This window comes from Abramis brama (genome assembly GCF_963993115.1).
Source record: "Abramis brama genome assembly, chromosome: 11".
Lineage (NCBI taxonomy): Eukaryota > Metazoa > Chordata > Actinopteri > Cypriniformes > Leuciscidae > Abramis > Abramis brama.
In genome coordinates, this window is record NC_139973.1 from 33,556,083 (window position 1) to 33,578,871 (window position 22,789).

At 35.6% G+C, this 22,789-nt stretch overlaps 3 protein-coding genes across 6 annotated transcripts; 2 read left to right on the forward strand and 1 right to left on the reverse strand.

Moving 5' to 3' along the window:
* Nucleotides 1–121: 121 nt before the first annotated feature.
* mtx2 (metaxin 2) lies at nucleotides 122–6,422 on the reverse strand. The gene is made up of 10 exons (XM_084128225.1): nucleotides 6,233–6,422; nucleotides 5,804–5,851; nucleotides 5,655–5,701; nucleotides 5,475–5,547; nucleotides 5,216–5,292; nucleotides 5,043–5,135; nucleotides 1,634–1,672; nucleotides 1,382–1,507; nucleotides 1,182–1,258; nucleotides 122–676 (listed from the first exon to the last, which is right to left on the reverse strand). Exons 1-10 carry the CDS (start codon nucleotides 6,270–6,272, stop codon nucleotides 472–474), a joined length of 825 nt encoding a protein of 274 aa, XP_083984351.1. The 5' UTR covers nucleotides 6,273–6,422; the 3' UTR covers nucleotides 122–471.
* Nucleotides 6,423–11,355: 4,933 nt separating this feature from the next.
* lnpk (lunapark, ER junction formation factor) lies at nucleotides 11,356–18,888 on the forward strand. 4 transcript variants are annotated; one of them, XM_084128489.1, is made up of 14 exons: nucleotides 11,356–11,412; nucleotides 11,888–11,936; nucleotides 12,014–12,055; nucleotides 13,265–13,452; nucleotides 13,738–13,796; nucleotides 13,908–13,948; nucleotides 14,078–14,161; nucleotides 14,790–14,841; nucleotides 14,923–15,105; nucleotides 15,763–15,868; nucleotides 16,015–16,085; nucleotides 16,166–16,330; nucleotides 16,545–16,631; nucleotides 17,689–18,888. In XM_084128489.1, exons 2-14 carry the CDS (start codon nucleotides 11,910–11,912, stop codon nucleotides 17,868–17,870), a joined length of 1,287 nt encoding a protein of 428 aa, XP_083984615.1. In that variant the 5' UTR covers nucleotides 11,356–11,412; nucleotides 11,888–11,909; the 3' UTR covers nucleotides 17,871–18,888. The 4 variants fall into 4 exon arrangements, with proteins under 4 accessions (XP_083984615.1, XP_083984617.1, XP_083984618.1 ...); XM_084128490.1 differs by having other exon boundaries at nucleotides 11,388–11,600; XM_084128491.1 differs by lacking the exon at nucleotides 16,545–16,631.
* A 1,486-nt stretch (nucleotides 18,889–20,374) lies between these two features.
* On the forward strand, nucleotides 20,375–22,758 carry atp5mc3b (ATP synthase membrane subunit c locus 3b). Its single transcript, XM_084128770.1, has 5 exons — nucleotides 20,375–20,443; nucleotides 20,656–20,743; nucleotides 21,426–21,503; nucleotides 21,831–22,021; nucleotides 22,450–22,758. The coding sequence occupies exons 2-5, from the start codon at nucleotides 20,705–20,707 to the stop codon at nucleotides 22,562–22,564; spliced, it is 423 nt and encodes a 140-aa protein (XP_083984896.1). The 5' UTR covers nucleotides 20,375–20,443; nucleotides 20,656–20,704; the 3' UTR covers nucleotides 22,565–22,758.
* Nucleotides 22,759–22,789: the final 31 nt, after the last annotated feature.

A 22,789-nucleotide genomic window follows, 5' to 3' on the forward strand; every position in this document is an offset into this window, starting at 1 on the left:
AGTGTTTCATCAATATTAGAGAGCTTCCTTTACATTACAACGTTTTAAAGTACATACCATAGCCTACATGTAACACATTTAGAATTTGCATGAAAAGTCATTTTTAACACAGAAACAAACAAACGTCCAACTTGAAGTTTATTTACTTCATAGGCACTTTCCATTTACACATCAGACAAAGGCATCACACAGTGGAAAAAAGATTTACATCAACTAAATCCTTATACACGAAACCTAGTTCTACTGTTGCGGCAGGCAAGTTCCCGTTATGGCATTACAAACAGGCAAAGGAGTAGTTCGGAAACGTGTTGGGAATACTTTAAATATTCACAAACCTTTATTTAATGCCCCTTTTCTCCCTCCTACTGATCTGTTTGATGTGTTAAGTCTTTTAATCCACATAGGATATCAAAGATGTTAATCATTTCAGCCTGATCAAAGGAGTGAGAAATATTGGGCAAAGGGTGGTCCTCAGGGTAGTGAGCTTTTGGAATGGCGCGAGGACCCAAACTGGCCTTCTCGGTCGTGCTCCTTAAAATAAGTCTGTTCAATACGATGGCAAAAAGAAAGCAGGTTGGTGTAGGATTTAACCTTTTCGGCAAGCTCGTCGCTGGTCAGTTGTGTGGTGAGTATGGTGAAAAGATGACCAAACACCAGCGCGTCCAGTTCAGTTGGCCTGTGACATTTAAAGTACAACAATTAGCAAAGACACCATGCAATAATTGAGTTATGCTGCATGTCTGTATGTGTACAAAGTTAAATTTACTACATTTACAATTCAGCAGAAACAGTAATGCTGTGGAAATATTTATACAAATTAAAATATCTTTAATATTAAAAAATATATATTTAAATGGTAATGTATTCCTGTTATGACAAAGCTGAATTACTCTAGTCTTCAGTGTCACATGATCCTTCAGAAATCATTGTAATATGCTGATTTTCTGCTCATGAAACATTTATTATTATCAATGTTGAAACCATGAAGCATTTTTTCAGGATTCTTTGATGAATAGAACGTTCAAAAGAACAGCAGTTACTTGAAATAGAAATTTATTGCAACATTAAAAATGTTTTTTTTTTTTTTTTGTACCAATTTCATGCATCCTAGCTGAATAAGAGTATTAATCTCTTTTAAAAACAACAACTTTTGAACGATAGTGTATGTGCACAAAACATACTGTTTGTTGAAAAAGTAGGGCTGTGTTCCTAATCGCTGTGACAAGGCCTGACAGCACTGACTCACATCTTCATACACCTGAGAAGAGAAAACCCACACAAAGCCTTATGTAGTGTACATTGGCTCCATTTATGAAAGATAAAGACAAACTAACTGGGTCAATGAATTACACATTTATCTGCACACACACAAATAAAATACCTGCTCCAGATTCTTTCCAGACCATCCGATTGCATTCATCTTCCTCCGTATCTCCCACTGCTTCTGATAGGCCAGAACGTGATTGAGGGGCCAAGAATAGGGACTACTGTATCGTGGCCTAGAGATCTGAACACATATTACCATTAAATGCATACCATGATCATATATGCTGACATGTGGTGCCATAGATGTCATCTTTGATAAGATATGCGTTATATATGATTTGTGGATGTCCTTATATGTGAAACATACCTCTGTAGCAGTATAGTCATCACACCACTGGATATACAACTAGAAAGAAGAGGCAAAGTTTGCACAGTTTATTATATGTTTAACACATATAAATAAATAAATAAAAAACTATAATTAAAGAAATCCATGAGCAAAGATACATAATGTGCTGAAAATGTTGTCATTTTTAACAAATGTATCAATACATTTTTTTTGTATATGGCTAATAAATACCCTACCGTTAAAAAGTTTGGGGACAGTAAGATTTGAAGGCATTAAATCGAATGTTATTGTAATAATGTAAAAGTCTCGATTTCATATAAATGCTGCTTGTTTGACCATTCTATTCATCAAAGAATGCTGAAAAATCATGTATCATGGTTTCCACAAAACTATTAAGCAACACAACGGTTTATCAATATTGATAATAAGAAGAACTGTTCCTTGAGCTCCAAATCAGCATATTAGAATCAAATCAAATCAAATCAAATCAAGTATATTTGTATAGCGCTTTTCACAATACAGATTGTATCAAAGCAGCTTCACAGTATTAAATTAAAATAAAATAATACAACAAGGTTTGTTTCTAGTGGAATTTATTGATTGATAGAATAAAATTAAATATCCCCAAAATATCCCCAACTGAGCAAGCCAAAGGCAACAGTGGCAAGGAACTGAAAAAACTCAATCAAGTGACCTAATGGTGTCCTAAAACTCCATCAGGTGACCTAATGGAGAAAAAAAAAACCTTGGGAGAACCCAGGCTCAGTCGGGGGCCAGTTCTCCTCTGGCATTTATGAACTAGAGGCCGGATTGTAGTTTGAACTGTAAGATTAACAATATTATATGAATGCCTGGCCGAAAAGATGCGTCTTTAATCTAGTTTTAAACTGGGAGAGCGAGTCCGAGCAACGAACAGTATCAGGAAGAGTATTCCAGAGTTTCGGAGCCAAATGTGAAAATGCTCTCCCGCCTTTGGTTGATCTGGATATCCTAGGTATGACCAAAAGCCTCGAATTTATTGATCTTAAAGCGCGCAATGGATTATAGGGCGATAGAAGATCCGTTAAATAGACTGGAGCTAAGCCGTTTAGGGCTTTATAAGTCAGTAGCAATACCTTTATTTAATTAATACGGAACTTTATAGGTAACCAATGCAGTGATGATAAAATCGGTGTTATATGATCATATTTTCTTGATCTAGTAAGAACTCTAGCAGCTGCATTTTGAACTAACTGTAGCTTGTTTATTGAGGATGCAGGACAACCAGCTAATAAAGCATTACAGTAATCTAGTCTCGAGGTCATGAATGCATGAACTAACTTTTCTGCATCAGAAACTGATAGCATGTTACGTAGCTTAGCAATGTTTCTAAGGTGGAAAAAGGCTGTTTTTGTAACATACGAAATATGATTTTCAAAAGACAGGTTGCAGTCTAGTATAACACCCAGGTCTTTTACTGTAGAGGATAAAGTAACAGGACATCCTACGATGTCAAAGTTGTATTGTGAGAGGTTCTGTGGGCGGTTTTTTGAACCGATAAGTATTACCTCTGTCTTGTCTGGATTTAATAAAAGAAAATTACGCGTCATCCAATCTTTTATATCTTTAACACACTCTGTCAATTTGGATAATTTAACGTTTTCATCCGGCCGTGATGAAATATATATTTGAGTGTCATCAGCATAACAATGGAAACTAATTCCATGTTTCCTTATAATATTTCCAAGTGGCATCATATATATTGAGAATAATAGAGGGCCTAACACAGATCCCTGCGGCACTCCATAGTTTACTGGAGTTATGATCGATTTTTCTCCATTTAAATAGACAAAATGGTAGCGGTCAGATAAGTATGATTTAAACCAGCTTAATGCTTGTCCTTGAACACCAGTATAATTTTGTAGTCGATCTAAGAGTATTGTGTGATCTATAGTATCGAACGCAGCACTTAGATCAAGTAAAACTAGCATTGAGATACAGCCTTGGTCAGAAGCTAAAAGTAAATCATTTGTGATTTTAACGAGCGCAGTTTCAGTGCTATGATGCGGCCTGAATCCTGACTGAAACTTTTCATAGATATCATTTTCTTGTAAGAAAGAGCCCAGTTGAGCGGACACAACTTTTTCTAGTATTTTAGACATAAATGGAAGATTTGAAATGGGTCTATAATTTGCTAGATTATTAAGATCTAATTGTGGTTTCTTAATGAGAGGTTTTATAACTGCCAGTTTAAATGTTCTTGGAACATGACCTAAAGATAAAGATGAGTTAATAATATTGAGGAGAAAACAGCAGACACCAGTTAATTCAATTTAAGATTGTCCATCGCTTACATTATTCCAAAGTCAGATTACATAGAATATATCCATCAGTCTCCCCAGTGTGTGACAGATGTAATATGTCAGAGGGTACACTGTCCCATGCTTTTTGGGCCTGCTCTTCATTGGTAAATTTTTGGTCTAAAATATTTGACTGGTACTCCAAAGCATATCAGAGACCCCTTCAGGCTGAGCCTGGACTTGCTATTTTTGGCTGCTCACAAATAACAAGGACAATTCCAACTATAATGCGGCAACCATTGGAACTGGGATTGATAGTTGCCAAGAGACTGATATTGAAGGAATGGAAGTCTTCCACTCCTCCTTCCTTTCAGGTATGGATCACTGACATGCTATCCATAATACAAATGGAGAAACTCCGCACCAGTCAAATGGACACATTTTTCCGTTCTTGGAACCCTTTCTTAATTCATTTTGAAAAAGCTAAAATACAGTAAACTAATTGTGTTCCTGTATTAACAACCTTTCCTCCTACTGCTGTACTAATTTAGACTGTAAACAACTGGCAATAGCTGTATCTGAGCCTTGTTTGTTTGTTTGTTTGTCTGTTTAGTTTGAAAATGTAAATAAAATATAAAAAAATAATAATAATAATAATAATAATATTGAGGAGAGGCTCTTCCACTACAGGTAACACTTCTTTCAATAGTTTAGTTGGTATAGGATCTAATAAACATGTTGTTGTTTTAGATGAAGTGATAAGTTTATTTAACTCTTTTTGTTCTATAGTTGTAAAGCACTGTAATTGTTCTTGCAGGGGGATAATTGAGGTTGAATTATAAGGCGCGATTGAGGACTGAACGTTTACAATTTATTAGAATAATTTCTGAAGGATCATGTGACACTGAAGACTAGAGTAATGATGCTGAAAATTCACAGGAATAAATTACATTTGAAAATATATTAAAATAGAAAACAGTTTTATTTCAGTTCTATAACATTTCACAATATTACTCTGGCCAAATAACTGCCGTTTTGGGTGAGCATAAGAGACTCACTTTTTTTTTTTTTTTTTTATCCTATCGACCAGAAACTGAACGGAAGTGTATGTAATACACAAAGACGTGCTGATGTGTGCAGGTCTGTACCTCTGCAGTCAGCAGCATGTTATTGACCAACTCCATGTAAGCCTTCATCTCTGCCCTCTGGACATCATCCAACCCGTCACTCAGAGCATGACCCTATGGACAGCTCAATGTCAGCCAACAGGCAAATATTCTAGTATTCATATGGAGTTTGTTTTTTAGAGCGAGAAAGATACCTTTGCCTTTGTGAATTGAACAATCGGCCCCAATTCTGACACAACTTGATTTCCAACGTGGATAAAAGGAACCTTCCCTAATGAACAGATAGGAAGAGTCATTATAAGACATATGAACAATCACTAACAATACATTCATTCTGATGAAAACAGAGCTCTTTACCACTAACTTTCCATCATAAGATAAGAATAAACAAATCACATAAACGAAACAAAAACATGAAAATGACTGTAAAATTGGGAGAATTTGGTTACTCACCTGACGGTGACATGTATTCAGCATTGGCACGGCAGGACACCTGCACTGGCAGGCCGCACATCCTCAGGAAAGTCTGCAAAACAAGATTTAATTCATAAACCTAAAACAAGTGACAAACTATTCTGGTTTTTGAAGATGTGAATCGGTGAGCGTGTGAATGATTATGGCACAACTTTTCACCTGAACTGCCAGCGAGGATGCAGAATCTGACAGCAGGATTTGATCCTCTGCACACACAAAAAGGAAACCATATTAATGTTAATTTCATTTCATTTATTTTATGGTTGTAAAGATCTCATGCTAAATGTAAATGTGAAGAAAAAAGTTACCTTTAAGAGGTTGGTACAGAGTAGCATTTTCAGGCCATGGCTCAGCAGCTGCAATAGAAAAACAATAAAACTGGAAATATACATTTCGCAAACAATACTGTATCTTTCAATTTTTCAGAAACTCTGACCCTTAAATATCCATCTATGTGAGACCACATTATAATATTTAATAGGTTTCTCTATCTTTGACCCTGACAATAGCATTGCAAACAACAGAACTCTAACTTAACTGTTGTAAAGACATCTGACAAATTTATAACAAACTCGTGATCAGAAATGTTGGTTTTTCTCAACTAATATGGAGAGAAATTAAATGACTATGATGAAAAGAAGTAACGTTACAGATTATCATCCTAACCTGCCCATCTCTAGCACAAACCACTAACACGCCTATGGTCTCGCTACATTACTCACAACCGTAAACATTACCTGCAATCTGAGAGACGAAAGCCTCTGCAGCAAGAGACATGACAGCGCGGAAGAAATCTACTTTAATCGAAGCACAACAACGAGATGGTATTAATTTCCCACGCAAGGGCAAAGCGAGCTCCTGTCCCCGTGTAGTGACGTCACCCAGAAGTTTTTCCTGCTTTCTGTCCAATCACGTTCCTCCTCCTTCTTCTTCTTTTTCTTTTTGTTATATTGGTGGTTGGCAAACCAGCTTATGGTGCATTACCGCCAACTACTGAACTGGAGTGTGGGGCGTCAATGTTTAGGAAAAAAACTTAATAATAATCATAATGAAACAAACAAATATATATATATATATATATATATATATATATATATATATATATATATATATATATATATATATATATATATATATATATATATAGAGTTTTACAATATCAAAACCGTGGTACAGGTGTGTGATGTCAAGGCGGCATATACAATCATCCATCAACTGAGTTCAAGGATTGAATGGAGGATAATAGCACCAAAAAAACAAAAAACAATTAAGAATCAAGAAATAAAAACATTCAACATAAATTCTTTAGAACATTCCAGAGAGGGGACCGAATACGCCAGAAATCATTAGACCTCCGGCGTAAGTCCAGTCACAAGTTCGTTTTTCTAAAGGTAGGACAATAGCAATTCGATTCAACCACAGAAGGGACATGAGGAGTCACAACAGAAGTATACATTTTCTTGCTACAAATTTGTAACACACATCATGGTCGAGGTGTAATTCAGCTTTACAATTCAAGAGATATAGGCTATAGCCTACTCTAGGACATTTACCAATGATCCTCTGAACAATTTTATGTAGCCTATCTCTTTGCAGTACCTGGATCATGTCACAAATAAATACATTTGCAAAAGAAATAGGCTACATTTTGAAAACATTATATTCTTATAGGCTATCATTTCCTGATTCTTTAAGATAATTTATCAGAGATATAGTGTTTCCTTGTTGCTGACTCATTAAATGCTCCAAATTCATATGGTTTGCACCTTCTTCCTTCAATTTTGTTTCCAGTATTTGTCGTTCATTGTTAGGCTCTGCAATGCAGAAGGGCATGTTCAACATTCCGCAGTGTCCATAGCCTAATCCAGGATGATGATTCTGAACTTTTTTCCATTTGCGGTATGGTCGATTCTGATTCTTGAGAATCCTACTATTCCTACTTCCCTTTGGATTCTTTAGCCTATAGTCTAGGTTAATCCTCCACTTCCGATCGCGGAATATGAATGCGGCCTTTCACTGCTTTGTGCTTTTTGCAACATAAAACCTTAATAGCCTATTTATTTTATTTTATTTCGTTGTAACCATAATACAAAATCGTGTAAGGCTCTGAAATTCTGAATATTTGATATGTATTTATGTGCTAATGTATTTTAATACTGGAGTTGCAAGTGTCTACAAGCCGAACAGGGCGCGAGCCTTAAATCATGTGCGCGCGCTCTTTCCACTGTGTGTGAGCTGCATCTCAATTATTCTTTCGTCATATTATATTGTCATACCAATGTTGATTACAATCCTTACTTACATCTCTATGTGAACAAGAATATAAGCTTATAGCTTAAATATTAATAGGCCTATGTCAAAACTTGTAAAATGAAGGTCTATGTAATAAAACAGACGCATAAAACCTTTCTTCGTTGTTTTACAATGTAAATATTCCATAGGCCTAATACTTATATATAAAAGATTATATATAAATAATATGTTATTAATATTAATAGATGAACAATAAACAGAGATATTGAATTATAATATATTTTTTTTAATTATTGTAGGCTAGGCTATTGTATTCATTAATAAACATGAAAGGACACATTTGTACACTCGCATTTTATTAGAGCTCATTATAGATTTAATACATTTACAGATTTTTCCAAGTCACTTTTCAGCTCATGCATGCATGCATTTTATGGTGCTGTAGAATTTTCCAGGCTTTGAGCAGATGTCGGAGCATCTCACCCTGTTCTCCAAAAGAAAGGGTAGAGAATAGAAACAACATTCAATACATAAACACTTGGTAACGTTATAATTATTTAGGATGTTAGACAAATCACGACAGTGGTATTTTAACGGCAATGAAAAAAACAAAGACTTAAAGAACCGTTTGTTTTGCAATTGCAATTTATTCAAATAAACGAAACATCATTTTAAGTGGTTTAGTCGTTTATGGGTTCTATTCAATAACTGCAGTGGTTTTATCTTGAAAGCAGACGTTTTTGCATCGTCCATATACTCCCCTAAAACCGAATCTGTGAATGTGCAGTGGAAACACACATTCGGTTCTACAGGGTATATATAGACGACGGAACAAAGCTTTGCGCAGAAATGGAATATCTGCAAATTGGGAGCACATCGTTTTCCACAGTCCAGAAAACAAAATAAAAAGGCGTTGCCTAATTCGCACCCGAAAATTGAAAAGGCTACACCCTTCATTTCAAACAAAAACCTTTTAATTAAAATACAATTTAAAGGTTAAAAGACAATTTTATCAAAATTGTTCGGCCACATTAAAATATAGGCTAAATAAAAGAAAATTGTGCTATTTTGAGGTAGCCTATTTAGAATATTTTTTTATTTCATGTTGCCAATTTCAGACATTTTCTATTTTTGTATTTCCAAATCGAAATAAAATTGGTGTCTTGTTTACGTAATAAAATAATTTTAACTGCAATTTGAGAAATCTGCTAGTAAGCCCCCCCCCCCCCCCCCCCCTCCCCCCTCCCCCCTCTCTCTCTCTTCTCTCTCTCTCTCTCTCTCTTCTCGCCGCAATGCAGTAAGGTAGTAAATTAAAACGACCCTCTCGCTTTCACATTTAAATGATTCGTTAACAAAGAAAACAGAACAGGTTTACTCGTAGAAAACAAATGCATAACACATTTTGACTTGTCTGACTTCATCTCAAACTTGTCATAATGTCTTAATAATTTATATTTAAAATTTCTCTCACTCGACTGACCAGACTATACGATTTTTTCCCGTTATAGCTTCACAATTAGGCTACGCATTGATAAAGCGACTGATTATTCAGAAAAATCATTACAAATTATTTTAAAAGACAAAAATATATTAGCCTATAAGTTTGATTTTGCAGCTGCACTTACCATTTGATGTAAAAACGACCTATTTAGAATATCCCCTTTAATAAATGGGCTAAGGAAAATAGACGAAAAGCTATTTTAAATAAGAGGGGAAAAAAGCAAAGAAAAAAAAAGCAAGTAAAATATTCTGCACAAATGAAACACAATGAGAAATGCAGAGAAACGTCCTCGTCCGGAGCTTTTCTGTTCGACAAAGCGCGTGGGAAGGGAAGAGAGGGGCCAATATTACCGCGAGCCCGTGGCGCGTCTCTTCTGTGAGACCCAATGACGGACGCGCGAGGCTCGTAAAAACCGTTTTACAACCTGAGCTGTAAATCAACTTTTGAGCTGGGAAGAGCTTAGAAACCGCAGATTTTCTACACCACAGTGGCGTTGCCAGCGTTGCCATTTACATTCTACAAAAACGAACAAATAAAGGAAACAGAAACGCCCGAAATACCTCAAAATATATAGGGAGAATTCCGGTAAAATGCGCAGCATTACAGTACTAGCTTCTTTATTGTACTTCCTTTATTGAACCACAGGTTCTTTATTGGCATCGATGGTTCAATGAAGAACCCTTAACATGGAAATTTATATTGGACAAAAGGTTCTTTATAAAGGAAAAATGTTCTTAAGATTATTACAATTTTATTTGCGCTTAGAAAATGGTTCTTTTAAGAACTGTTCATTAAAAGGTTCTTTGGGGAACAAAAATAGATCTTCAATGGCATTACTGATGTGAAAACCTCCTTTTGGAGGCTTTAGGCGATTTCTGCACATTATGGGCTCTTTGCGTGTTAATTCGGGTATAATTTTATGACGAAAAAATCTAAAAGCTCAAGTCCTACTTTAGTATCAAAAACATATGTTTAGCCAAATTGGTCTGTACAGATATTTTCAAGTCATTTTCAGCTCATCATTAAACGGAACGTGTGTCGCCTGTTTAGCTGCAGTGCTGTCGAATGTTTTTTCTTTTCTTTTTTCTCCAGGCTTGAGCAGAGGTCGGGGCATCTCACCCTGTTATCTTGTAAATATCTTTTAAAACAATTGCAACTTTAATTAAAATCATGCAATTTCATTTAGGCCTATAACATGACTAGAAAAAAAATGCAATAGGCTACGATAAAGGTGTTAAAATGTGTGTGCGTGTCTGTGGTGGGGGTTGAGAGAGAATTTATACTTGTGCATGTATTAGAATAAGCACAATTTGTAACATTATAGCCTATAACATTAAACTTTAAAAATGAAATTCATTGTTACCTTGATGTGTGCGCGCGTGTAGCCTACATGTGTGAAAGAGACAGTGTATCGCTCGGTAGAATAGTTTTATGCAGCATTCATAACAGTTAATGTAGGCTAGCTACTCTATACAACTTAAAATATATTAAAAAAATTATTGGCGAGCTAAAAGATTCCTGGTCTTTTTATATTTTTATTGTTGTTGTTTTTAGCAGAATTATCAAAGATGTAGCTAATTTATAATGCCTCACCTTAACATATTCAACAGGGTCCTCTGAATACATAGCATATAAACAAGTGAAAGGTTGTTTAAAATTAGCTCACGAATTTCTTACAGATGCTTATCCTTCTAAAATATGCGTATAAACCTTTTTTTACAGTCTATGGTATAAACCTAGGCCTACCTACTGTTCTCAATACAATTTGTCAGCTAAAACACCCTCGATTCCTATTTTTATATTTACAAACGGTATATTTGCAAGTAGGCCTACCACCGTTCCTTAATTAATAACCTTCCTTCTTTCCATTGTTATTTTTAATAATTATTATTAATTAATAATAATTAAGATAATAACAATAAATATTTGTATACTGTAATTCGTGATTACTTCTAACTAAATTAGACGTAGGACTGAACCATGCAGTCAATGCATTTTTAATGCAGAATTAAGTTTAATCATTATGGTTAGATGTGAAATTTTGGTGCAAGGCTTTTAAATGTACGCGACTTTTATTTTGAAGGTTTAAATTAACTTCCGAAAACCTCTAAATACGTCACCGTCACACGCACAGGCTCAGCCTCCGTTCCATCTCTGTAGAAGGCAAGTTAACGAGTGAACTCTTGCAAATGTTTGTTTTACAATATGCTCCACCGAATATAAATATAATGAAAATATGTTTAAATCACACTGCTTACGGTTTTCCACTGAGCGAATTAGATTCAGGACAGTTTTAGGCTGGTGAAAAGGCAGGGCAGGTGTTTACTGCCAGTCAGTCCCTCCCTGTTGTTGTAAGTAACGTTAGTAATAACCGTTTCATTAATAAGACAAGAGTTGCAATGTTTTCTTATTTGTCAGGTGAATATACTGGTATTCGTTTAGGGTTTGCCTTTCCAACCCATGTTGTTGATTAGATGACTGATCCCAATTCCAAGAGAGGATTGTGTCTCCTAATAAAGAATGTGCAAGCGATGTCTTCCAGACAGATGCATTAGAGGCAGTGAATGTGTTGTAAGCGCTATTAGAAGGGTTTTGAATGTGTTGTAAGCGTTATTAGATGTTTTTTGTTTGCTTTAAGGTCTGGATTTGCAGTTCTGACAATGGGAGCCATAATTTCACGGTGGAAGGTGTGTATTTCACTCTTTTTGCCATTTTCCCTAATCAAACCCTTTCTATAAACAATGTAATCGTTATGTTTTTACAGACCAAAACTTCCACTGTGGATATTCTAGAGACTCTGGATAAGGTATGTTCCCCACTGTTGTCCTGCCCTTTCAAACCCGCAGACTTCTTTCAGCCATTGTGACCTTATCACACACCACAGAGCTGTGTGTCATCATCTGAACCCTTTTACTGGCTGCATTTCCTTGCTTTACTCATTCCTGGCTCTCCTCCCGAAGCCTCCATCTGTCTGGAGACTGTATTGACAGGACCATCTGTTCGCTGGATTGCTGCGGTTGACCTTAACTGCCCAGTAGTGGTCACTGCTTTGGTTTAGAGTGAGCTATAGGAATACACTTTGCAATACCTGAGGGCTTTTATGTTTAATTTCACCCCAAACTTTCAACTGTAACTAACAGAGCTTATGTCCGACATTCAGTAGTCGCAGGTTCTGCTTTAGCAGGGTCGGTGTTTCACAGATTTATGTTGTGTTTAGGATTCTTAATGGCATGCTGTAACGTGGCACACTGCGACATATCGGTTATTCGTGCAAACATTTAACTTACTTCACTTTAATAAAATTGGATAAATCCTCAAGCCTGATATATGAAGTAACATATTTTTTTGAAATGAAACAGTTTATTAAAAATTTTGACAAAATATAAAACGAAATGTAAACAAAAAGTTTGCGTTTTGTATCATATTTGATACAAAAGGCATTTATGGCCCATATAGTACTCAAAAAGGAAAAAAACACATTCCAAACTGAGCAACAATATGCAATTTGGTGCAGTTGCTGATATTTATATGGCCTCAAAGTAAGATCAATGTGACTACTTGCATAAAACGCATATATTGACTCTCTATGTCTCCTAATAATAAAATGCTTACTTTTATGATCAAAGCTCTGTAGTTAAAAACATAATGCATGTACATGACCTGTATGTGGACATTTTTACAATTACACTAAAAGGCCTTTTCCTCTCTAAACAAGTATGAACTATCAATCAGACAACAGAAGGCATGTAGAAGATTGTGTAAAACAGGTTCTTCAGCAAAGTTTTGATGATGATGATGATAATAAGAAATGCATATAAAAAATTATACTGTAGGCTTTATAGGGTTAAAGTGTGGTGTGACAAACTCAGAACACATACTTAATTTTGACTTTACAGGGACTTTAAATGAGATCATATGAAGCATTCTACGTTACCTTACAAAGCATTTTTACAACATATAACATAATGGCATTGCTAATTAACTTACAATATTGCATTATGACTTGAATCCATAGGACATAACTGACCTTGAGGAGTTCCGTACAAAGAACCAGCGCTTGCTGAAGTTGTGGGTGGGCCGGCTTCTCTTCTACTCATCTGCTTTGTACCTGATCACATGTCTGTGTGTGTATTACCTGTACTTCCCTGAGCAGTGGAGCGCTCGCATCATCACTGCCCTGCCTCTGCTAGCATTTCCAGCATTGTGAGTCCTAAGTATTATTGCTGGACAGACAATGATATATTTTTACGTATTAAGCATGCTTTTATATTTATATACGTATTAAGCATGCTTATTGTATTACTATTTTTAGTCCAGCTGATGTAATTATGCATGCATTACTACTTATTACATGTATTATATGTATTGCATTTTATTATACCTCTTTTTAAAGGTTGTTTATTTAAGGGAGGTCAATGTTATTGTGTTGTCAACTATTTAGGTAGTTTTGTTCTCTTGCATAATTTGACCTTTTATGTTTCTTCATAGAGTGTTAATACTACGAAAACTACTCATCTTCCTTTTCGCCAAACGCACAGAGAGAAACAGTAAGCTTATTATATGTTGTTTTCTTCATCTTTTCTTAATTGTCTTCACGAACAGTTTTGATGTAATTTGATCGATTGACTGACTGGTCTTTTTTTTTTTTTCTGTTTCAGATGAAAAACTAGATGATTTGAAAACAAAGAAACGAAAAATAGTAAGTGTGATTTCAGACACATTAGAACCGAAGCTTTCTAAGGAGCTAGGCTTGTTTGTGGATTCCAATATTTCAGATGAATAAAACTGTCTGTATGTTCCATAAACAAATTAATTCTGTTTTTGTCAGCTTGAGGAGGTGATGGAAACGGAGACCTACAAAAATGCTAAGCTCATATTGGAGAGGTTCGATCCAGAATCTAAGAGGAAAGCAGTAAGTCCAGTCATGTGTAATATTAAATGGATAGTTCACCCAAAAAATGGTTAATTTTACTCGCCCTCATGTCATCCCCGATGTATATAACTTTCTTTCTTCAGATAAACACAAACAAAGATTTTTATGAAAATAATCAATCTCTTTGAGTCCATATAATGCAAGTGAATGGATGCCGCTTGGCTGAAGCTTGAAAAACCACAAACAACGATCGTGATGGTAATCCATACAACCCCAGAAACAATGTCTTCTGAAGTGAAACGAAAGGTGTGTGTAAGAAAAATATGCGTCACAACATCTCTCGTGAATACTTGTAAGACAGTAGACCAGTAGATTTATGATTTAAAGTATTTTTCTTACACACCTATCACCATGATCGCTGTGTGTGGCTTTTCAAGCATCGACCGAGCTGCACCCTTTCAATGGTATTTTATGGACTCACAGAGATTAATTATTTTCCTAAAAATCTTCGGGATGGCATGAAATGATGCAAGAATTTAAATTTTTCAGTTAACTATCCCTTTAAAGCTTGAATAGGGTTTCAAACAGATGTAGGGAATATGGATTTATGTTTGAAGCTAGCATATTTAAGATTTCTGGTAGATGAATGCTTGGTTTGTGTTTACAGGAAGCAGAAGCCACTCCGGTCAGACCCCACATGACCCCTAGACCAGGACAAGGTTTGTGTTTCCTTTTGTTTTTTGACTGAGTTATTGTGTTTTCTGTATGAACAATGCACTTTATACTCTCGTTATATACAGACCTACGGCAGCGGCATGTTGCCATGGCAACTCCTGGACCCGGTCCCATGACCCCAGGAGCCACACCACATCGTACCGCCCCAGGAGGACCTCCAGAGAAAGGGCTCGCTGGGTCTCCGGCAGAAACACCACAACAAATGATGAGAAGAAACATGAATCCTTATTCACCAGGACCTGGATCAGGTTTAGTAAACTCATACGTGTGTTACATACATGTCCTCACATGGATAAGTAAATGAATATTGTAAAACAGATGTGATATTCTGATAAAATAGCAGATAATATATCCTGTGACCATAAATCAATTGAATTTTAAAATAAATGGCTCATATCATGCATTCTTTTATTCTTGAATAAATGTACCTGATTTATGAACATTGGTGTCTTTTTTCATAGAGTATAAATTATAAATGGCTGAGATTAAAATACAGTACAGTTTTAACCAAATAAGTTTAAATACTACAAATAAATTAAATGCTTCACAACATAGGGTACATACACAATGGTACAAAGGAAAAATGGATATTTGTTTTGAGATATGCTATTAAATGATTAGAGTTTTTTAGATGCATTTTAAGTGAGTAAATGTAAAAAGTCAGGGAAATGAGCATGCATAATTTAATTTTCAGTATTGACATATATTACCAAATACATTTTACAAACTAATATAGGCCGATAATCTATATATTGTGCATCCATAGTTTTAGCTACAGACTGAACATTATAGACTTTTCACTGCTTTGCCATATTTGATGTCATTTGCATTTACTTTGAAGTTCTGGCGTATCATTTTCCCGATTTGTGCACTGATGAAGTGTTGATTGTTCTTGATCATTTCAGGTATGCATCCCCCTGGGCCACCTCTCGCTCGACCCATTCTTCCTCGAGAGCGTAGCTCTGTGGACAGAGTCCTTGAGTATTTGGTGGGAGATGGACCTCAGAACAGGTATTACACCGGAATAATATATAACCGGCTTGACTTTCAGGCTACTCAGAGAAACACACTGAACACTCTACAGTCCAGAATTATGTCAGTACACGTGAGAATGATTTGTCTCTTGCCTTCCCCCCCATTTATTCTTATACATTCAGATATGCATTGATTTGCCAGCAGTGTTTTTCCCACAATGGTATGGCTTTGAAGGAGGAATTTGAGTATGTAGGTAAGAGCCTGTCAGAGCACACTATGGATCTGTGCAGGTTTTTGCCTGAGGGTACTCATGTGTGATGTTTGACGTTACAGCATTCCGTTGCGCTTATTGCTACTTCATGAACCCGGCAAGAAAGACACGCCCCCAGGCACCCAGACTCCCAGAGTTCAGTTTTGAGCGCAGACTTCGCTCTGAATCTCCTGAAACACAATCTTCGGCCGCCACCGAGACACCAGAGGACAGTGACGCCCCTGAAGGTATGCTGACAGCCAGTGACATCATTATGATGACCTCATAAAATCATTGTGTCATCTTGTCATGCCATTTTTCAATCAGTCTTAAAACTGCAACTGGAAAGCCTCCAAGAGGAGAGCAAACAAATTTGGAAGTCCATGCATGCAGTTTTGAAATCATTTACATTTATCATTTGTATGTATGAATGTATGTTGTATTTTATTTATGTGTTTTTAGACCATATTGTCTCGGCCCGCTCCTCTCGGGTTTCACACTCTGGCACCCCCTGGAGTAAAGTTCATAGTTTCAAGAGAATTCACTCAGGTCCCGGAACCTACGCACAGACTCACTTTACTTATACATACACTACCATTCAAAAGTTTGGGGTCGGTGTGATTTTTCTATTGTTTTTGAAAGTGTCTTATGCTCAAAATGGCTGCATTTATTTGATTAAAAATACAGTAAAACAGTAATATTTAGATACAATTTAAAATAGCTGTTTTCTTTTAAATATATTTAAATGTAATTTAAAGCATTGTTTTTTTTATGGTCTTTTGATGATTAAAAAAACTAAAAATAAAGTTTATTTTATATAGATTTGTTTTGTAAAATTATAAACATCTTTACTGTCACTTTTGATCAATTTAATGTGTCCTTGCTGAATAAAAATATTAATTGAATTAAAAAATAAAAATCTTACTCACCCTAATCTTTTGACCAGTAGTTTATGCACGGCATGATGCTTTGGTGCTAAAGTATTCTCTGCTCTTTTCAGTGGGTAACATAATCATGATCGCAATCATTTCCTATTCCCTCTCATACACAAAATCACACAACACAATAATGACTGTCACCATTACAAGGCGAGAATCTGTGTTTGTAAATGGCTGTAAATGGTATATATGAAAAATGTCTTCTAATGTGTGATTTAATTTTTTTTTTTTTATATCTGTCATACTGAAAACATTCTGCATTTGACATTCAGCTATTTTTTGCTCTATATTCAAATAGATGTTTTTGTCTATCTATCTATCTATCTATCTATATCTATATCTATATATATACACAAATAGAACTTTTCTTTAAAAAATCCGATCTGATCTTATTTTCAAACCTAAGTGCATGGTTCATTGTCATAATTTTAGTTTTTTGTATGATTAATAATAATTTAAGCTAATTTACAGTTTTGATAATGCATATTGTGCTTCTTTTAAACATGTATTATCAAACTGAATGAACAATGCCACAAATTATATTCTTTTTATGATGCATTAACAGGCCTAATACGCATACTTTCTTACACACCCACAACAGTGCCATGGCTCTTATGAGTGTAAGTCCCCAGTGCCAATTATTTGATTTCATTATTTAATTTTTACAGATGACGTGGAAAGAACTACATCTGCTGACCCTCAGGACCCCACCGCTGAAGATCCCCCTGTCGCACATGAAACCGAGGCAGAGGTGTCAGAGCCTCGACGTAGCCCGTCCCCCTCAAAGGATGTCCCGCAGGAGGAAGCTGCAGCTGAGGAGGAACAGCAGAAAGAGGATGAATCAAACTAAACACGTTTATGATCAACACTATTCACAAGAGCTTTTGGTTTTTGGCATGTTTTGTTTTAACTTCTCTCTACAGCATGTTCATTTAGTACATCTTAGTAATTCTGAAGGCTGTTAAGAGTTTTTACTGCTGATTTATTTAAATGCACCACATCATTCACATATAGTGGGCTAATCACATTACAATTTGTAATACTAATGGTGTGGTGCGGCCCATAGTGGTGATGTCACCCGGTGCAATTCCTGTGCATGGTTTATTTATGAGGTTGACAAAACAAACTGCAGTTGCTAAAGTGTTAAAGCCTAGAATAATTTTACAGTGTTAGCATTTAATATTGCATAGTAAATGACAAAAGTGGGTAGCGAGAAATGTTTAGCTATCATAGCTATGAGTTTAGCTATCATTGTGTTTACAGAATTATTTGAAACCTGCAAGTAAGTGAGAGCTGAACAAAAATACACTCTTTATCAAAAGCGGTGGTCTTCTAGAGAAGTGATGCTTTTTACTCTTTTTTTTTTTTTTTTTTTTTGTGGCTAAATGCACTATTTTGATTCTTAAATATTTATTTATTTTGTTTTGAGTTGTTTTAATTGCTTGTGTTTTTCTGGCCAATGGTTTGTTTACTTATTTGTGAATAATTCAACTGTTTTGTGCCTTTCTGGTTAAGAAATGTAACTTTCTGCACAGTTTACAAGATAGCAAAATCTGTCACAATAGTTGGTGTCCATACATAGGATGTTGTCTGCATTGATGTTTACGCTTTACAAGACAAATGATGCCAGAAGTGACACTAAAATGTATTCATGAATAAAAAAATTGGATGAGAATGATAGTTTGGTAGTTATCAACTATTGTTATTTCGTTGTCATGTTCATGGTGAATTGATTCTTATCTCAACAGCAACACATAATATGTATGTACTTTAAAACTGGAATTATCAGTTTGTTCTTGTTTGTCAATACTTGCACATGTCTGCTGATTTTACAGTCTGTACATGCCAATAAATGTTTCTTATCTAAAGCATGATTCTTTAAACATTATCATGAAATTTAGGTTTTTCTCTAGTAGACAGCAAATTGGAGTCTACCAAATTATTGTTTTAGAAATTAAAAAGCACAATATGGAAAGGCTAAGTGAGACGTGAATGTTTCTGAGACCTGTGCCTCAGCAAATATTTCATGCATAATTAGCTATAGATAATAGATCAATAATTTTATTTTTAACCCTTTAACTGTCACCGTGCTAAAAGTTCATAATAAAACATTTAATCTAGTATTTGTCAATAAAAAAATATAAAATAATATTATCCTCTAAAAATTATAATATATATATTATAAAATGTATACTCTAAAATATTATATTATCTTTTTTATCACATCATATATTTTAGTAGTTATCATAAATTAGGTATCATTTGAAAGCTTACGAACTCAGAATTCATCCTGTGAAGATCGTTTTGAAATTGGACTTTGCGTTTCCATAGAAACGGTGCTCTAAATTATTTTATTAGGCTCCTCCCCTTTTTGGTGTCATCATGTTTCATAATTTATGATCAAAATATCTTGACAAATCTTGACAAAAAAACATATTGTCAGAAAGGTCTGAGCCTCAAGGTTCCATATTTTGTGACAAAAGTGATATTTGGACAGAACTTTTATTAATTTGTTATGGCAGAATGCATACAATTAAATTCAATGGAATGTATGTCACCCGGTGGCTATTTTTGGTATTACGCCTAAACAAAATCTCATGGGAACTTCATTTTTTTGTGATATCAACTTCAAATTTGGAACACAACTTGGTTAGATATATGGCTTTAATTTTATAGTAAAACATATTTTGTAAAATATATATTTTATATAAAAGAAAAAATATTAAGTACAATATATTACATTTACTGTAAATTTAAACGTCCATATCTTTTTCATACTTAAATATTTTGAAGTGCTTTCACTTCAGTAATAATCTGTTGAGTGTTTTCTTTAAAACAAGACCAAACTTAGGTCTATATTCCAAAGCATTCTTGAATTACAACCATTTAAGTCTGAATAGTGCATTTTAATATCCATTCTCAAAAAGGGGGGTGACAGTTAAAGTAGATTCAGTTTTTTATACAACAGTTCCTTTATGTGCCCTTATATTTTTATACAACCCCATGAAATATTTGTTAAAAAAACTATAAATTCTCTCATGATCCTAGTCATCTTTTTCTTGTGTATCCTTAGCCTATTAGCAAGTATGAGAATAATGACCAGTAGCCTACTGCGAGTTAGTTTATTAGCCTAATTGTTTATCATTTATTTACAAAAGTTGTCTGTGTGCTATTATATCAATTTACTTTCACCTTATTTTAATACACTCCTCTAGCTCACTCATTTCTCTTATACATATTGTTACTGTCTGTCAGAAGAGTGAAAAGGCAGTAAATAAGAGTGTTTTCTTTGCCCTCAGTGCAGTTTTAAATAAAGCACCATTGAATGACCTTCAAACGCGTCATTCATGCATCCGGGCTCTTCATTAAATAGAGGGTCGGGCATGCGCAGTAGTTCCTCAGCGGTTCGACCTCTGCAGCCGGGTAAGTGAAGGAGAGCTAAATGGGAACCGGCGAAGCTAAATTGTCACAATCGTATACCATCATTGCGCTTTAGATGTATTTTTCAAAACATTTGATCTATTTCACGTTCTATTGATTGTACTACCCTTGCAAAAGCAGCTATTTAGTGCCTGATAGCTTCTTGAAAGCGCTGATATTGCATTGACCTTAAACTGTCGTCTTTTTTCCAATAGAGACAGACGCGGGTTTATTCTTCACCACAGTCAGCGAGCTCAATCAAACATGTACGCCTGTGCAAAGTTCGTGTCCGCACCCGCACTGGTGAGTATTTATGATGATTATGATGAGCTGCAATACAATGGATATGGTCAGAGAATTATACAAGAGGCCTGGTGCACCTAACTCTGTCCATTTGACATGCGTTATCTGCATCTAAAATTGCTGCTGCAAAATTCGTGTTTCTGTATGTCATTGTGGCTAATATGTCAATGGGCAGCTGATAGCTGTTGTGTTGCTAATGCTATCATCTGAACTGCGATTCCAGCGAAGTCAAGGTCATTATAACAATCTGACAGTATGCCTGTCAATGTTTCGTGTATTACTGAAATGTGAAACAACTCTTTTAAATGTATTGCATTAGAGCTAAAGGGAAAAAATGGTAGTGATGGTTGATTTTAATCAATGGTGGCCTTTAAAAACCATTGGTGGCAATGGTTATGTCCTGGTTTGTTGCTTCCCTTTTGCACTGGACTTGCCACAAACCTTTTATTCCTTTAAATATAAATGTTGTGTTTTGTTCAATTGACATTTACCAGTCACATTCCAAATGTCATGTATAATTTCTAATTGTTGCACATAATAAATGTACTTTCCTCGACATGGCCCCTCCCACTTCATTCAAGTGCTGAAGCAACAGTCCTGTGTGTCAGCCTGAAGTACAGCACTCCTAATGAATGTAATCTTGTGTCTTGAGTGCTAATGACTTTTCTGATCCGTGTCTCAGGTCCGCTCTGGCTCAAGGGCGCTGTACAGACCACTCTCTGCCTCTGTGCTCTCCAGGCCAGATGTCAGCTCTGCAGAGGTGAGCGGTTTATGTATTTGCAGATGTTTAACATCAGTGGCACTTTAAATGTTCTTTTGAACACAAGAATGAAATATGCATTTTCTTTAAAGCTGTTTTGGAGCGAAGTATTGAAAGAAATGCTATTCTTGAGTTTTCCCTGTAAAGTATTTTCCCTATGCAAGGACTTTGTCACCTTAAGATACATTCCTTCATTATGTGAGCTTGCTTGCATTATAAAACTGTTGCATAATGTCATTTTAATTTATCTGCAGAATAACTTATTTTTTTGTTGAGGGATGGTTGTTGCAGTTCATTAATTTTGATTATTGTGTCTTATTTTTAAAGGCCAGCCCAGCCTTCCTGCCACAGACCGCCGTTTCCCAGGTTGCAGTGCGGGGTTTTCAGACAAGCGCCATAAGCCGTGACATTGACACAGCCGCCAAGTTCATTGGTGCTGGTGCCGCCACTGTGGGAGTGGCAGGTTCAGGAGCTGGAATCGGAACCGTGTTCGGCAGTCTCATTATTGGATATGCCAGGTAGACTAGACCAACACAAACCACTGAAAATGACCCCTTAATGCTTACCCTTTTTTTTTCCATCAGCTGCCATATCCAGAAACAGAATGACTGCTTCTGGATATGGCAGTACTTGATGACTTTACAGATGGTAGTCCAATGTAAACACAATTTGGTGTTTTGCTAAAATTTGGTAGGTTTCAAAAATATTTATTTCATAGTTACATTTTCAGTTATATTTTAAAGTTTAATTAAGAACTGAGCTTGACTATTGCAGCGATGCAAGTGTAGTATTGTGTAAAATATTGAGTTTATCTAGTTCAACTTGAGCAAACTCATGTCATGCATCACACTTTTGGGAGCCGATGTCTTTTGTCCATGAACTAAAGCCAGCTTCATTACAGAGATCTGGTGATAAGTGACCCATGACCTCTCCTCCTCTCCTACAGGAACCCATCTCTGAAGCAGCAGTTGTTCTCATATGCTATCTTGGGATTTGCCCTGTCTGAGGCTATGGGTCTCTTCTGTTTGATGGTGGCTTTCCTCATTCTGTTTGCCATGTAAATACTGCTCCGTCCACCTCTTCCCACAGCTGTGACGACGTGTTTTACACTGGCTACCAAAAGAGTTCTGTGTTGGTGTCATAAAATTGTACATTTTCCAAGTTTTGTTGAAGGCTGAGAAGATAAAACATGTATTGTAAAAATGTATCCAAATACAGAATAAATACATGTATTTCACTATTTAAAATAATCAAATGCCTTTTTTGTGTGTTGGAATCTGGTATCA

Coding starts and splice junctions, on each gene's coding strand:
- lnpk (XM_084128489.1), top strand. CDS start 11,910: ATGGGAGCCATAATTTCACGGTGGAAG. Junction 16,331..16,544: donor GGACAGTGACGCCCCTGAAG/GTATGCTGACAG, acceptor ATGTGTTTTTAG/ACCATATTGTCTCGGCCCGC. Junction 16,632..17,688: donor TTTCAAGAGAATTCACTCAG/GTCCCGGAACCT, acceptor TAATTTTTACAG/ATGACGTGGAAAGAACTACA.
- mtx2 (XM_084128225.1), bottom strand. CDS start 6,272: ATGTCTCTTGCTGCAGAGGCTTTCGTCTCTCAGATTGCAG. Junction 5,702..5,803: donor TCTGTACCAACCTCTTAAAG/GTAACTTTTTTC, acceptor TTGTGTGTGCAG/AGGATCAAATCCTGCTGTCA. Junction 677..1,181: donor CCCTACTTTTTCAACAAACA/GTATGTTTTGTG, acceptor TAAATGTCACAG/GCCAACTGAACTGGACGCGC.
- atp5mc3b (XM_084128770.1), top strand. CDS start 20,705: ATGTACGCCTGTGCAAAGTTCGTGTCCGCACCCGCACTG. Junction 21,504..21,830: donor CAGATGTCAGCTCTGCAGAG/GTGAGCGGTTTA, acceptor TTATTTTTAAAG/GCCAGCCCAGCCTTCCTGCC. Junction 22,022..22,449: donor CTCATTATTGGATATGCCAG/GTAGACTAGACC, acceptor CCTCTCCTACAG/GAACCCATCTCTGAAGCAGC.